The sequence below is a fragment of the Myotis daubentonii genome, chromosome 7 (genome assembly GCF_963259705.1).
Source record: "Myotis daubentonii chromosome 7, mMyoDau2.1, whole genome shotgun sequence".
Classification (NCBI taxonomy): Eukaryota; Metazoa; Chordata; class Mammalia; order Chiroptera; family Vespertilionidae; genus Myotis; species Myotis daubentonii.
Window position 1 is genome coordinate 31,080,383 of NC_081846.1, and position 17,580 is coordinate 31,097,962.

At 40.6% G+C, this 17,580-nt stretch overlaps 1 protein-coding gene across 5 annotated transcripts in view; it reads left to right on the forward strand.

Annotated features, from left to right (window-relative positions):
• The window catches only part of CAB39 (calcium binding protein 39), an 81,076-nt gene that overhangs the window by 20,804 nt on the left and 42,692 nt on the right, over positions 1-17,580 (forward strand). For 4 of the 5 annotated variants that reach the window (XM_059703486.1, XM_059703483.1, XM_059703482.1 and 1 more), the window contains exon 2: positions 15,478-15,633. The exons of the other annotated variant lie outside the window; for it this stretch is intronic. In XM_059703486.1, the coding sequence (XP_059559469.1) occupies positions 15,520-15,633 (114 nt within the window). In that variant the 5' untranslated portion in view covers positions 15,478-15,519. The remainder of the gene's footprint in view (positions 1-15,477; positions 15,634-17,580) is intronic. 5 annotated transcript variants of the gene reach the window in all.

The window sequence follows — 17,580 nt, forward strand, 5'->3', positions numbered from 1 at the left end:
GCTGCAAAGGCCTAATCTTGCACGAATTCCATGCATCGGGTCTCTAGTATATCCTAAGAAACCTGAAACACCAATCAGAATATATGCAACCCTAGCTGAGATTTGGAAACAGCCCAAGTGCCCTCAGCAGATGAATAGATTAAAAAAAAAAACAGCAATAATGTCTATTTGTATGATTTTTTGCAGGTTACACAACACTTTCATAAATATTTGGTTTAGTTACCACATTTACTTGAGTTAGTAGCATTCTGCTGAAAGAGTAAAGGAAAAAATCAAATGTCATGCTCAGAATTTTTGTACTAGTAAATAACTTTTTAATGTAAGTGAATGTATCTGTTGTAGCTCTTTTGAATGTTTTGGGGCCTCTACCTAAAACTTAACTTTTTATGCTCCCTTGGATATAAGATGTGTTTGTTGTGAATTTTAGATACAGCTTTCAGATAAAAAAGCAAGTTTTCCCTAGTGATTATGTTGTGATGTCAACACTCACCTGGAAAGTACCACTCCATAAAGTGTGGAATGTTCTTTTAGCAATAAATGAAGGCATGTGGTTATTCTGTAAACAGAACTTGGGTTTATGGTGAGTTTTTCAACACCACCTGCCTTCCTTTTTGCTCAATACTTTATTACCCACCAGAGCTTCTTGAAATAACAAAATAATTTTTGTTTCCTTATGATTATTGAGATTGTTACATAGAGCTCTCCCATTAATTGTAATACATTTCATTACTCTTACCCAAATGTACTTTTTGTACAAAACAGAGTTAAAGAAGCATCTCCTCTGTTGAAGTTTTAGACCTTTAGCACAGTGTCCAGTGTAGCCTCTGATTTTGCTACCCAAATTATTTTATGGGTTCTTTTCATACAGTCAGGTGGCATGTATTAAACTTTTGTAGATCTCTCTCTCTCTCTCTCTCTCTCTCTCTCTCTCTCTCTCTCTCTCTCTCTCTTCTCTCACTCACTCTCACTCTCTCTTACTCTCTTAATTCTCACCTGAGGATTTTTTCCCCATTGCTTTTTCAGAGAGAGTGGAAGGGAGGAAGAGAAAGGGGGGGATGAGGAGAAAGAGGAGACACATCAACTGATTGTCTCCCACATATACCCCAAAACGGTGTAGGGAATGAACCCACAACCCAGGTGCGTTCCCTTCACCAGGAATCAAATCCGCTACTGTTCGATATGCCAGCCGATGCTCTAACCACTGGCCGGATAGGGCAGCCTAATATAGATTTCAGTCTTCCTGTGTGTATGCCTCATCTCATAGCTGTATTCTAAGTCCTGGAACAATTCCTAGTGAATGTGTGCCACAAGATGAGGCATGACCACATCTTTTGGTCCACAAGCTAAGTTTTGGCTATGGTATTGGGAACTTTTCTCCAAAAGTTCAAGCAAGAGCTTTTATATTTGTTCATGCCAATCATTTGACAACTGAATTTCAGTTACTTCCTCTGAAATGAAATGTTTTATAGCCTTATTATTTCATCTCGAATTTTTCTCAACCCGGTCAAGACTCCATATACTAGTTAGTGTGTTGACATGGAGGGTAGAAAGTATATACTAGTATTGACTGTTTAGAAGTCTCAGAGAAATCATCCCTGGGTAAAATGTTCCACGTGATCTCTACAGAGCCATGTCATTGTTTATTCTGTGACTGTAAATATACTGCTGGAAAAAGTCTATTTACACTAAATAGCACCACAAGGTGGCCTTTGAGCATTTTAAAAAGAAAACAAACCTTCAAATCTCCAACTATGGTGCTTTAGCTAAGGCTGGTTTTGTGGCATGTTGGTGCTTTTATGGGCGTTTGGCCAGAACAGAAATAGCAGCTGGGACCTTGAAGGAGAGTGATTTTCCAGGTTTACATCTGATCCTCTAGAAGTAAGGTTGTAAATTTTAAAAAGGAAATTGTTTTTTTTCAGAATACTGTATCTTCATCAAAATGACTAAAAGGAAAAAATAAAAATCATTTCATCCTTCTCAGGTGTAACTTTTTAGAACCACAGCAATTTCTTTTTCAATCTGTCTTGCTTGACAAAATATTTTCTGAAAGCTTTTTTTTTGTATTTTAACTTTGTTTCAAATTTTTCATTTGTTTACAGTTCAAGTTTGAACTATGCCTTCTTTTTAAGGAGTTATCTTTTTTAAAGAGCAGAATTGGCTATTTGCTTTTTTTATTTACTAAAACACTGGTGAGGCCATGATGTTTACCAATGATCATATGGGCTATGTTTACACAACCTGTGGCAAAGTGAGTAGTGAATTTAACAAAGAACAATGGATTTATAATTTCATCCTTGAAGATTGACAGTTTCACATTTTAAAATGTGGACATTGATTAACTTTCATATTGTTAAAATACAGTGCTAATTTGTAAAGAAATAGTTGGAGTTCGTGTTTTGAAACTAATATTAAAACTATGATAATGTAACTCTTAATTCCTTAGAATATCTGTAAGTGAATCAGTGAAGATAAAACTAAGGATGGCAGATCCATATTGATAAAAGACCTTTAAAATACTCATGGAAACCAGTTAATTAGTTATGTATTACAGAAGTTTCTAAATACTGCTTTTTAATATGTAACTATGATTTTAAGTCTTAAACTACATGCTAAAATCTTTTTTGCCTTGTGGTAATTTGAGAAGTTCGGCATTGTGTATAAGGTAGTTGTCATTAATAAAAGCTACTCAAATTAATTTTAAATCTGTTTTACAGACTACAGGTTCGGTCCTATCAGTTGGTTGTGAAATCACCATAGCCCTGGCCCATGTGACTCAGTTGATTGGGCATTATCCCATGCACTGAAGGGTCTTGAGCTCGATTCCTGGTCAGGGCATATACAAGGTTGGAGGTTTGATTCCCCAGTTGGGTTGTGGAAGGCAACCGATTGATGTTTGTCTCTCACATCAATGTTTCTTTCTCCCTCTCCTTCTCTCTCTAAAATTAACAGAAACATATCCTTAGGTGAGGATTAAACAAACAAATAAACAAAACATCAGCCAAGTGGGCTATGACTAGCATTTTTAAAGGGAGGAAAGGGAGCAGGGTACTTGGATAGAATGGCATAGAATAGAGAATATCAGTGTAATTTTACATAGTAAGAATAATGCTGTTTGGTGATACTTTGTGTGTGTGTGGGAGGGGGGGTACTTATTTTTTATATATGAATACATGTGTGTCATAAAGTCAGAAATGTGTAAGCTGTCACTGCTAGCAATAATGCAGTTAGGTGGCTTGGTGGCCCTGTGATTGTTTAAATGACTGTACACACAATAGAGATTCCTGACAGGCTTTCACTGGAAAGCTTCTGTATTTGTGCTTTTAACAGGGAGTTAAGGGAAACCCATGTGACTTGCTGATCAGATTTGTATTTGACAGGAATCTGGTAAAGAACGCTAATAGCACACTGGACAACAGTCAAGATCCAAGAAAAAATTTTAATGTCATACTGTATACTGAATCTCAACCAGAAGCAATTTCTTTATATATAAAAGTCTAAGTGACTGTTATGACAGAACGACTGGTCAACCAGTTGCTATGGTCAGTGCACTCACACAGGGGGAGCACCACTCAGCCAGAAGCCAGGCTCACAGCTGGCTAACGCAGCTGTGGCGGCGGGCGCAACGGGCCAGGATGAGTGCGAGCTGTATGGCGCCGGCTCCTCCCTAGCTACCTGCCGCTTGGCGCACTGTTACATCCCCTGAGGGGTCCTGGATTGTGAGAAGGTGCAGGCCAGGCTGAGGGACCCTTCCCCCCTGCACAAATCTGTGCACCGGGCCTCTAGTAATAGAAATAATTGTTCAGTCCTGATGCAATAGTAAACAGTGGGTAAAGATGTGGTTCATTAATGGAGAAGACTTAGGTCAGTTAAATTGTTCAATTGCAGCCATGTAGTGTGATTATCACAACTATTAATGGAGTTTTAAGACTACATTTATGAAATATAGGGATAGGTAGTCTTGGCTGGTCAGATCACATATGGAATATAGCGACCAGTTTGAAACACCACACTCTTAAAGAGGAATGGTGACAATCTGGAATGCCTGGAGGATAAATGAAGGGGTCCTGTGGTTGAGTCAGTTCCCCCAAGGTTCATTTTTAAATCTATAACAAGACCACAACTGGATAAATTTTACAGGAATTTTGTTGCCAACTATGCTGAGCGTAGGACAGATTGAGTATGAATATATGGCGGCTTTTGCTCCTAGACAGCTCACAGGCTAGTTTGGTGCTGGTAATCTATCAACACTAATAAAAGAGAAAAATGGTAATTGGCGTACGAGCTACCCTTTTTATTGGCTAATCAGGGCTATATGCAAATTAACTGCCAACAAGATGGCGGTTAATTTGCATATGTAGGCACAATGCAGGGAGGCGAAAGGGAAAGCAGGAAGAAGCCCCCTGCCACTGACAGTGATGGGAAACCCAGGGGGGAGCTAAGAGCTTGGGGGCAGGGCAAAGGCGGCCCTGGGGCCGCCTTTGCCCTGCCCCCCAGCCATGATCAGAGAATCAGGTGCCTTTTCCGTCCTGGCCAGTGATAGCAGGAAGTAGGGGTGGAGCCAGCAATGGGAGCTGGGAAGGGTCGAAGCTGGCAGTCCCAGGAGCTTGGGGTCCCTTGCCTGGGCCTAAAGCGAAGCCCACGATCGTGGGGCCACTGCAGCTGCGGGTCCCCGCTGCCTGAGCCAGACGCCTAGGCCAGAGGCATCAGGCCTGGGCAAGGGGCCGATCCTGCGATTGGAGGGTGATGGGGGTCAACGCCTGAGGGCTCCCAGTATGTGAGAGGGGGCAGGCTGGGCTGAGGGACACTCCCCCCACACACACACACACCCAGTGCACGAATTTCGTGCACCAGGCCCCTAGTACTAATATAAGGGTAATGTGCTAATTAGACAGGGTCAACTGGCCATCTTTTGGATGTCCAACTTCGTTCCGGAGAAAGTCATGGTAGTGGGGGCCAAGGCAGAAAGGGCAGTTGGGGGAAAGATCAGGCTCTCAGGGGAGGGCCATGGGGGCGAGATCAGACCAGCAGGGAAGGGCAGTTGGGGGCGAGATCAGGCCAGCAGGGGAGGGCGGTTAGGGGCGATCAGGCAGGCAGAGGCAGTTAGGGGCAATCAGGCCTGCAGGGGAAAGCAGTTGTGGGGGCGAGATCAGGTGGGCAGGGGAGGGCCGTTGGGGGCGAGATCAGGCCGGGAGGGGAGGGCAGTTAGGGGCAATCAGGTAGGCAGAGGCAGTTAGGGGTGATCAGGCCAGCAGGGGAGAGCAGTTAGGGGCAAGATAATGCTGGCAGGGGAGGGCTGTTGGGGGCGAGATGAAGCCAAGAAAGGGAGGGCAGTTGGGTGCAACCAGGGTGGCAGGGGAGGGCAGTTAGGGGTGAGATCAGGCCAGCAGGCAGCAGGCAGGCAGAGGCAGTTAGGGGCGATCAGGCAGGCAGGCAGAGAGGTTAGGGGCAATCAGGCAGGCAGGCAGAGGCAGTTAGGAGCGATCAGGCAGGCAGGCAGGTAGGTGAGTGGTTAAGAGCCAGCGGTCCTGGTTTGCGAGAGGGATGTCCCTGATTGGAGAGGGTACAGGCTGGGCTGAGGGGACCTCCCCCCCCCCCCCCCCGCACGAATTTTGTGCACCGGGCCACTAGTTTATATATTAACACGTTTTATTAGACTGTTCAAAAGTTCTTTCAACATCAAATCTCTCACTTTCTATTTACTCCTGTCGTGGATGCCTCCATGCTCAGGGCATGATAATAAAGGTCTACCAAAAAATAATCCTACCTGATGCTCACTAAAATTGCTGCCCAGGATTGATGGTGTATTCTGTCAACTTCTAGACCTATTATTTACCTCTGGCTTGGCTTGGACTGGGATAAAGTCCCGGAATAGGAATTCTGTCACATTGCCAGTGGAATTCATTCCTAAAAGACATGTCTATAAATTCATTTTTAAAAATATTTGCAAGTCATAGACCTATAATTATGAAAAAATGTATCAAATGTTTGACATCATATTTATTTAACATGTATTTAAGTATAGTTACTACATATAAAGAATATATTCTGCCTCCACCCAATAGCTTAATTATTTGGTGACTAACTGGAGAAAGCTCATGAATACATGATATAGTGATTTTTTATTTTTTTTTTCCTTTTCAGGGTTTATTTCATCAGTAACATTCACTCTTGCCCTAGACAAAAACAATTAGATTATGACTTGTCTTTCTTCCATCAACTCCGTTTTTGTATGAATAACCAAAGATTTCTTCTCAACACTTTGTTTTTAAATAAGAAGCTATAAATAAATAAAGCTTTAAATGCTCCTTGGTCCAAGTTAAACACCTCCATTTCTCAGAATTCAGACTCGGGCACTCTGGTCCCCGCTCTCCCAGGAAGACCTGGGGCCTGTGATTTCTTGATTGACTTTGTCCCACAACTAAGCAATGCTAGTGTGGAAGTTATCATACTTTGTCAAACTCAATGAGTTATTTCAAATGAAACTTCGAGCCAAAGCTCTGATGTGTCGTTTGAACTCAAAGATAGCAGCTGCTATTACTATTTTTTATTATAATCTTGCCACTTTTCTTTGAAGAAATAATTGGAGCATATCACGTACAAAAATATATAATTCTCCTATTGAAAAATCCCAGGAAGGACAAAAATAAGAGTTTGGAGAGAGTCTCACTCTAAGTGACTCAGTGCAGGTTGGCGTATGGTAATTAGAAGCACCCGTTGCAGGGGAATTGCTAGAGATGCTTATTAATATTGCAGGTTGGTTCCCTTTGAAACAGAATCCCAGGGATTGAACCAAAACTGTGTTTCTAGATCTTATATTCTTTTAAATACTTCTACCATCTAGGTTGTAAAAGAGTGTCACTATGATTCCTGCATAGTATCCAGAGTTGAACATCATTGGCCTCAGAAAGTCTGGTCAAGATAAAGATATACTAATTGCAAAACACATTCAAAGTTTTAAATGCTCTTAAACACTTAGTTTTGGTTTTGACATAGTTGATGAACTATGCATTTTGTAGCTTTGGTAAATAGCCAAAGATTGAGCTGCTTCTTGAAGCTATTCATGGTTTATTTAATGGAGCCAAGTTATTACATCCATTTGCTTTTAAGAAGAGCATGTATACTGCCCTGGCCAGGTGGCTCAGTTGGTTGAAGCATTGTCTTGTACACCAAAAAGGTGGCGGTTTCGATTCTGGTCAGGGCACATATCTAGGTTGTGGGTTCAATCCCCTGTCAGGGCACCTGATCAGTGTTTCTATCTCACATTGATGTTTCTCTCCACTTAAAAGCTGAATCAAACTTTTAGATGCCAAAATTTTAAAAAAGTTAGGATAAGATCATCCATTTTATATGGATAAGTCTAGTGCAGTGGTCGGTGAACTGTGCCTCGCGAGCCACATGCGGCTCTTTGGCCCCTTGAGTGTGGGTCTTCCACCAAATGCCACGTGCGAGCACGCATGTACACTGCAGTTGAAACTTCGTGGCCCATGTGCAGAAGTCGGTATTTTGTGGAAATGCCACACTCAAGGGGCCAAAGAGCCGCATGTGGCTCACGAGCCGCAGTTTGCCGACCACTGGTCTAGTGCACCTAAAACAATATCTGGCATGTTGTAGATACTCAGCATTTATTTGAAATTACACACTTTCTGTGACTGCTTAATTAAGTACCTTAATAGTTCTTGTATGCGACAATCTTATTGTATGTGGGGTTTTTGTTTGCAGTTTTGCATTTGACCACCAAGTTTATGAGTTAGATTTAACATATGTTAGTGTCAAGGCCTATGAACTCAACTGTCTAGGAATGTGTTCTCATTCAGCAGTTTTTCATCATTGTTTCTAAAAACTTACACCCACTCCACACACACACCAGAAAGTTGTCCTCTTTAGAGCAGGTACTATTGATACAATTCTTGAGTTTGAGGCGTATAATGAGGGCACAGTTAGTATTTGAATGAATGTCCTGACTACTTTTCAGTATTTGTTAATATATAGGTGAATAGAGTTAGAGTTAGGAGTATGTTGCACAGGCCAAAAGCAATCAGGTTGCCTAACAGCAGTGCCTAACAATCCTAACTCTAATGGTGTTAGGCTTTGATTTTTCAGTGGGTTCTCTGAATGTTTAGCACTTTCATGGGGTGGAGCTGCTTGTACTTTTAGGCGTATTAACGTAACAGCAGTGACTTGAACTTTTGTGCTTTCTAAAATGGAAGTGACCATTTCTAGTATCATCTGGTCTTAATTGGTTTTGGAGAAAGGAGTATACTTTTAGTACAAAAGACCCCAAATATAGAGCATAAGTAATAAAAGGGAGAATACATACCCAACTGTTAGTATCAGTTGTTTCCAAAGGCTTTGCAGGTGATTTTCACTTTCTATCTTGTTTGGTCCTTTAATGTTTGAATTTTGCATACTAACCAACATAACCATTTTTAAAAGCTAGAAGTTTAATGCTCAATTATGAGCGCAGATGCAGGAGTAGATAGCCTTTTATTATTCTGACCCCCCAACCCAACCCCTTTCCCTGCAAGATTATAGAAGTTAGCAGAAGTCTATGCTTATGTAAACAAAAAGCAGTGCTGCTTTTTAAATATATATAATTATTTTAGTGGTTAGTGAATGTGACAGTCATTGACAAATTTTTCAAACAACCCCTATGGATGATATTGGCCCCATTGACAACAACCCCTGCCCAATGTGGAGAATAGTGAAGGTCTACACACTTGGTATATGTGGGGTTAGAGAGATTTAGACAATAGAATTGACTAAAATTGTGAACTGATTATGGAAGAGTTAACATGTGGAGAGTCTAGTATGATGACCAAATTCTGTGATTAGGTGAATAATGTATCTGTTCCCTTTGAAGCAGAGTTTGGGGACAAGGTTTGAGTTCTCTGGAAGACATCTACTAGTATAAGGAGTAGCAGTTGTTAATGATTGGTTGGGGCATGAAATAGATTTCAGGTTGTTGAAACCATGGGTAGATGAGATTACTCAGAATATAGGGTAAAAAGACAGCCAAGGGTGGAACCTTGAAGGACATAAAGATGAGTCATTGAATTAAATGCAGAAAGAAAGAGCATTTGGAGAGACAGGAATACAATTAGAGGAGAGCAGCGCATGAAAGCTAAGAGGTGTGCAGTGCTAAATAGTCATGAAAATTCCTTTCATGCAGACTTAATAAATTCCATAAATGTCTATTTTAATATAAAAGTAGAATGTTAAATTATTCTCCACCCCTGCTTCCCCAACTCACCCCCCAAATTTTCAAGTTAAATTTACCCTCCGAGGCTCCTTTCTTGGGGGGATTCAGGTGCACATCACTGATTTGCTAGGGTCCCACCCCAGCAGGTCCAGGGGTCCCCAAAGGTGTGGACGGAGTCAGCGAAGAAGGAATGACACGGAGACAGTGTTCAGTTGATCAGCAGCCTAGCCAGGATCTCTAGCCAGGATCTCCAGCGAAGTTGTGGTCAGGATCTCCAGCGGAGTTCTGGTCAGGGTCTCCAGCCAGGTTCTGTGTCCATGTTCTCTTGCTAGGTTCTCCAGCCAGGTTCTCCAGGTTCTCCAGCCAGGTTCTGTAGCCATGTTCTAGTCAGGTTCTCTTGCCATGTTCTATCCAGGTTCTGTTGCCAGTTTCTGTCCAGGATCTTTTGCCATGTTCTCTCCAGCGAAGTTCTTCGGTCTCTAGATTCTGTGTAGGTTCTGTCTTCTAAGTTCTGTCTCCTGTTGTCTTGTTACATCTGTATTTATACAAGTTGATTCAATCCTATCAATCTCTATTACAAAGGTTAGGGCGTTTCTTATCTCCAATCCAGGGAGTAAAGATTATGTAGCTTAAGCATGATTGTTCGTAGTTAAAGTGATTAATTACCCGACTGGCACTTAGTTAACAGGTTTTATTCCCTCCCTAACTTCAGGGGAAAATCCCTACCTGGGGAAACAACCTTTCTCGGAGAGGTGACCCTGGTCAAAACACACAGCGCCAAGAAGGTGAGCAAACATATCAAGAACAGTATGCCATATACACCAGGTCCCTTGAAACAGCAAGGATGGACCGGCTCCCGGCACTGATTGCCATCAGGAGCATGCTTTCCTCCAGTTTGAGAGATTGGTTTCCAAGTCCTCTTTAGAATCCTTAACAGCGCCTAGCTTTCTCCCAGTTGCATTAATAATTTTGGCTCAGCACAAGAAGTCCTGTTGAGATTTATTATGAACTAATTTTTTTTAAGCAGGACAGGGGCAAATTTTTTCAATTATAATTTTTGTTTAGTTTCTAAATGAACTCCAGTTATGTTCAAAACACAGTTTAGGCAGTTTTAAAACACTTTTAAGGAAAAAATTTGAACATACAGAAAAGTTGAGTAGCAATAAAGGCCCATATTCTCACCATTAAGATTTAAAAATTAAGGTCTTACCAGATTTGCAAATGTGGTGCTCAGGCTTAGAAGTAATAGGCATATTCAGGGAACAGAAGGATCTCAGTATGGGTAGACTTCTGTAATAAAGGCCAGAGAGCTGTGCTGTGAGTTGAAGATGGGCAAAGCCTAGAGGGCCCTGGCAAGGATTTGGATTTTATTTTATTTTTTTAATATATTTTATTGATTTTTTTACAGAGAGGAAGGGAGAAGGATAGAGAGTTAGAAACATCCATGAGAGAGAAACATCGGTCAGCTGCCTCCTGCACACCCCCTACTGGGGATGTGCCCGCAACCAAGGTACATGCCCTTGACCGGAGTCGAACCTGGGACTCTTCAGTCCACAGGCCGACGCTCTAGCCACTGAGCCAAACTGGTCAGGGCAAGGATTTGGATTTTATTATAAGGGCAATGAAAAGTTACTGAAGGGCATTTATCAATGGGTTCTTGCTATTTTTAGTTCCTAAAATTCCCCCAATACTTCTAATTAAATACTGCTGATGATAAAGGAAGAAAGGGGGAAATGAGAAAGGCAGGCAGATTGTTATGGTGAAAGGTGTCTTTTAGCCATCATAGCCCTTGTTTTTAACCATTGGTACCTTTAGCTTGAGAATCTCCATACTCTTGGAATTCTCAGTTCAGAAATTCAGATATGTGCCTGTGTGTTTCACATCTTTCAAGGTTCCGGAACACTTTGAATGGTACTGCTTCTGTATTGCTTGATGGTGGACAAGGCTCTTTTGAAGGCACTTTTCCACTTATGGGAAAAAGCAGTGTGGGCTAAAGAGTCCATTAGTGGTGCCTTTGCTATTATTTGATCATTGTTAGATAGTCATTTGGTGCTTGACAAAGGGATTAACCTCTAGTTCTTATGAGTAAGGATTGAAATGAGGAGACTGAATGAAGCAAGAGTTGAAGCAAGGAAGCTCAACTTTTTTTAAAACAAAGTTTTTATTTGGTTCCAAGTCTTCTTGTTCCTCTTTATAATCACTAAAATCAATTAGTGATTCATGAATCTGTTCAATCATGTATTTTTTAAAAATAAAATTGTATTCAATAGAAAAAAATCAGCTTTAGCTTTGTTGCATGCATCCGCATGCACAAGTATGTAATTAAATACATTTCTTGCCCTAACCGGTTTGGCTCAGCGGATAGAGTGTCGGCCTGTGGACTGAAGGGTCCCAGGTTCGATTCCGGTCAAAGGCATGTACCTGGGTCGCGGGCACATCCCCAGTAGGGGGTGTGCAAGAGGCAGCTGAATTGATGTTTCTAACTCTGTATTCCTCTTCTCTCCCTTCCTCTCTGTAAAAAATCAATAAAATATATTTTTAAAAAAATACATTTCTTACTTGTAGATCATGATCAAAGTTTGAAAAACACTTATAATTTACTGGCTCTATCCAGCTTTCACGATTAATGCAATTAGTTCATTGGTAGCCTTACTTTTTCATTTAGCTTTCCATTCATTTGTGTTACGGATAATACCTTTTATGTATTAAGGAGGGATTGTTTTAGATAATTCATTGATTTCTCAAAATCACACATGTGTAAAAAATAATAATACATGTGTGTAATTGAAGGAGGGCAAATAGTTACAAAAAGGGCTTGTAAGAAAAAATACCAGTTCTTCCCTCCTTTTCCTTCTCCACTATTCAACTCTTTGGATCGATTGTTTTTGGTATCTTTTCCACAACTTTAATGAGCATACTTGTATGACACATCCATGATTTCACCATATTACTCATAACATCTGCCTCAAGCTGCTTATGTTTTCTTTATTACACTCATAAATTCAGTAACAATCAATACTCAGTATCTCTATGCATATTAAGCTAACATGTTTAATAAGAGCTCTGTTTCTTAAAGCATGACTCTTCTTTCCCTTTTAGCAATGTTCTACCCACTTGGTCTTCACATAAGAGCCATTCATTAATTTTAAACTTTTCTATGTTGTCAGTTAATTATTTTAAAAGTTGGATCACTGAGTAGCATACATTAGTATAAGATATTTAAGCTTAATACATAGCAAACTTAGACATAAGAAACAGATTCTAAGGCAGAAGTTTTAAGGGGTGTTATTTCCTTGTCTTTGCTCTGCAAAATCTTTGACAGTTGAGTTGTGTAAGAATTGGTGAATTTGAGGACCTAAATGAAAGAAAGCAAAGGATTTGTTTATTACATTAATACTTTAAAATAATAACTATATAATCCTGGCCAAGTAGCCCGGTTGGTTGGAGCTTCTTTCCAATGCTCCAGGGTTGTGGGTTTAATCTATGGTCAGGGCATATGCAGGAGGCAACCAACAACAAATTGATGTTTCTCTCTCCCTCTCAAATCAATCAGTCAATAAACAAATAAAATAAGAACTATATCATTCTTATTACAAGTGTTATAATAAAATTATTTGTATAGTTTTTAATTTTTACTTAATTATTTTAACTATATTTTTAAAATAATATATCATAAAGGAATATATGACGTGTGAGGGAATGAGAGGGAGAGGAGAAGAAGAGCAAATGTGAACATGTCATAAATAGCTTCACCACTGTGACTGGATCCTGCTGAGGAGTAACCACGTCTTGTTTCGGTCCTTGTTGCTCACTGTATTTCCTCAAAATACAGCCTTATTAGTTTATATGTTCTGCAAACTCTTGACTGCCTGGTGTACTAATTACGAGGAGTAATGTGTTGTGCCTCTCCTTATCTGTGCTGTCTTCGGCAGCTGTACTCTGTACTATGAACAGTATTTGGTGTATAGTAAGACTTTTTAAAATCCCCTTTGCCCTGGAAAGTCACTTCTTCCACCATTGAGCCAGAGCTGAAAATATCTCTGTTGCATAGCACCATAACATTTCCTGCAAAATACCGTTTCATTCCCACCCTCCACCCAGCATTGACTGTGGCATCACTGCCATTCGTTGTAGAGTACTAGAAAAGATATTTTCGGAGAGTTGACTGTGTGAATCCGCAATGTTTATGGAGAATCAACCTCTTTTCTCCTCACCCCCCTCGAAAAAAAAGTTGAAAAGAGAAACATGATGGAAAATAATTATCCAGGATTTGTGTTCCATGTAGGCAGGTAATAAAAGAAAAACATAACAGTCCCATGGGAGTAAGTTGCCTATAATTGACCCACAATTCTTGTCATAGAAAAGATATTCAGAAGTAAATTTATGCACCTTTGAATTTTGAGAACCTATGTTTGAGGACATTTCCTTTTGTTTAATAAAGTGTGGTTTTAATTAAACAATGAAGGGTTTACAAGCTGACAGAATATGAGCTAGATAGGTGATATTTGGGTATAGAGAGTGCTCAGATGAAAACACATCAAAATGTCACAAAATAACATACCTGTCCATGATTTAATTGTAAGTTTAACATTAGTATTTATTTGCATGCTTTTTCTCTCCTGAATGCTTATTTGTAAATAGATATGTAGATCGCTGTATCTCAAATGTTAGAGAAAAACAAATACTTTCTTCAAATGAAGTCTTAGACAAAGTTCAAAAGAAGTATAATGCTATGCAATAGAGAAATTTTTTGTTGATGGGGGTTGGGGGGACAAAGTAGGGTTGAGCTATCTGAGATTTGCCTCTCTCTAATTTGACAGAGGTGGGGGTAGGCATCAGGGACAGTTAAATATAGGAGTTTGAAACTCACAGTTTGCAAACCACTGACCTAAGTGAGCCATAAGGTTCTTCTCAAAAGTGTTATCTTTTGGTGTCTTATACCAGGTTCAATGCCTATGAGTTTAACTTATTTTAGTTTATTTAGTGAAAGAAATCATAACTTTTTAAAATATTTCTTTTATTGATTTCAGAGAGGAAAGGTGAGGGAAAGAGAGATAGGAACATCAGTAATGAAAGAGAATCATTGATCAGCTCCCTCCTGCATGTCCCCTACTTGGGATCGAGCCCGCAACCTGGGCGTGTGCCTTGATTGGGAATTGAACTATGACCTCCTGGTTCATAGGTTGACACTCAACCACTGAGTCACTTCTGACATGTTCCCAAGTTACTTACATTGTTTGTCTTGTTAACTTTGTTTTTTCAAGGTGAGTTCTTGGAATAGTTGATGTGTCCTTTTTTTTAATATATATTTTTAAAATTGATTTCAGAGAGAGGGAGAGAGATGGAAACATCAATGATTAGAGAATAATTGATTGGCTCCCTCCTGCATGCCCCCCACTGGGGATCAAGCCTGCAACCGGGGGCATGTACTCTGACCAGGAATCAAACCATGACCTCCTGATTTATAGGTTGATGCTCAACGATTGAGCCACATTGGCCAGGTTGATGTCTCTTTTTGCACCATGTAATATTGTGGTTGATTTGGTGTGAATGTTGTTTTCTGCTGCCCACAAAAATTAAGAACTTTCAGAAGTTCATTATCTGCATGGTGTTACCCCGTGAGTTCCTTCATAGGAGATAGTTGTATGTAGGTAGAAAGAGTACACGTTGAAACTGGTTGTTAAGGATTTGAGGATCTGATGGGAGGTTTGTTCAAGGTTCTCTCCAACTCCTATGCTGTGACTAACTGAAGAGGAGGGAAGGGGAGGGTGGGTGGGCTGTGGAAGTGTGTGCCCACCAAAGTACTTAGGAGGAACAGCATGAACACTGGAAGAGAGGCCCCTGGAGAGACCCAGATAGTGGGCCTGTTGCTAGTGCTGTTTGACTAAGGTCCTTACCTAATCTTTGAGGCTCCTTGACTCAGTTTCTCAACTGTAAAATAGAGATAGCTATTAAGGATATTTTGGATCAAAACAGACCTGAGCTGGTTTTGCCACTTAGTACTCAGCATTGGCTTGGCAGAACTAGGTGCCCTGTGAAGGATAGCTGCTGCCCCTACATTGTCAGCACCTGCATGTTCCTCCTCAAATGGAAACGGTTGGAAGAGCAGGTGATAAAAAAGGTTTTTGAGAAGTAGAAGTGTTCTACAATTCTAAGATATATCTGTATTATCATTTCTCACATATACTGGTAGATTTCCCAGTTCCTACTGACTTAGAAAGTATGTCTTCTAATTGACATCACTTTCTTCTTACTTGTACCTTGTACTGTGTCCCCAGCTACAGCAGGCAGAGTGCAGCGAGGTGCCTGTCGCCACCGCCATGCCGTTCCCATTTGGGAAGTCTCACAAGTCTCCAGCAGATATCGTGAAGAACCTGAAGGAGAGCATGGCCGTGCTGGAGAAGCAAGACATTTCTGACAAAAAAGCAGAAAAGGTATGTATTTGGCATTATTTTGTATTTTCAATCTTTTGATTAGGAGCAAATGTAAATAAATTATGAGGTGATTTAAAAAAAATTAATAAATCCCAATTTGTATTTTAAAATACAACATTTGCTGCTGTTTAAACACCAGGTTTTCTCCTGTACTGCTGACTACTAAACAAATTTCTAACTTTTTTCTTCGTTTTTTTCATTTGAGGTTTTCAAGTTTACTTAAATTTTGTGGTTTTTTTATTGTTGAAATGATTTATCTGATTCCTAAAATCAGTGGTTCCACCAGTAGTCTTCCTGGGGAGTTAACCTCTTCTGGTTTTCTTTCTGTGTTCCTTGTTTCCATGATGAATATCTCCCTCTACCTAATCACTACAGCCCAAACCTGACTTTCATCCCAATCTTGTCTCCCTGCTCTCCTTCAAAATGTCATCTTTCGCTGATAGTACAAATCCCTACTTCCTGAGGGGTTTATGAATTGATTCTGACTTCCATTCCTACTTAGTGAAGATCCTCATGACCTTTCTTATCTCTAAAATATTTCCCTTGCCTTAAACCTTCACTGCAGACTCCTTGCATGGCCCATAAGACTCTGTGACCTCATCTCTCTTCTCTAGGTGAATTTCAACCCCTCCCTTATTCTTGTGTTCTGGCATCTCAACTTGCCTCTGTTCATTGAAAGTAACTAAAGCACATGATCAGCTATACTGTTTTTCATGCCTTTGTCTTATTCTTCCCCATCCCACCCCCCATCCATTTCCACCTCAGCCCTATTCATCTTTCAGAACCTCCCTATACATTACTTTCTTTTTCATTTGAGTGCATGGTGATAAAAACTACAATGACAGCTAGTATAGTTTGGTGTCACTGCTTTGAGTCTGGCTAAGGGGTCAGCACCAGCAATCAGTGCAAATGACAGTATAGTGGGAAAGGGCAAATTGTATGTTAGTTTGATGTTAAAACAGTTTTGACCCCACGAACCCCTTGAAAGCGGACCACACTTTGAAATCTACTGTGGTATTTAATGAAAAGAGTATGTGTGTATGTATGGTGGTGTTGGGTAGGGAGAGTATCCTAATTTAGATAGGTTATATGGAGGAATTCTTATTGAGGAAGTGACATTGGAGGTGAATCCTATAATGATAAAGCTTAGTCTCTGATGGAGTTCATATCATCTACTTGATTAAAATCAGTGGTTTTCAAACAGGGGCAATTTTGTCCTCCAAGGGGACATTTGACAATGCTTAGAAACATTGTTGGTTATAACCCAATGAGAAGCTGCTACTGGCATCTAGTTAGTACAGGCCAGAGATGCTGCTAAACATGAGACCACTCTTCCACCCCCAAGAATTATGTGGCCCAAAATGTCAGGAATCCTGCTCTATACCTAATCATAAATAGACCTTTCTGCTATTATAAGGCAAAGAAAAATAGTTGAATTTTTAAAAAATAAATTTTATTTTAAAAGAAGCGGGCAACTCTGAAGAGCAATCCATGAAAAATCTATTTATTCTGAAACTAGAGGCCCAGTGCACGACATTCGTGCAGTCTGGGGTTAGGGGGTGGCCCCTCAGCCCAGCCTGTGCCCTTTAGCAGTCTGGGAGCCCTTGGGGAATGTCAGACTGACGGCTTAGGCCCTCTCCCTGCCTAAGCATCCTTCAGACATTTGTAGCGCTGCCACAGAGGTGGGAGAGGCTCCCACCACTGCTGCTGTGTCAGCCCGGTTTGTGGCTGAGCAGCGCACTGATGACCAGGGGGCAGCTCCTGTGTTGAGCGCCTGCCCCCTGCTGGTCAGTGCACTTCATAGCGACCGGTCGTTCTGCCGTTTGGTTGATTGGCATATTACCCTTTTATTATATAGGATAGGATGGATTAAGAATAGGGAGAAAAACCCTGAAATTTCTGATTCCCTTTCTTATCAAGATTCAGAAGGAGGTAGCAACTAATTCA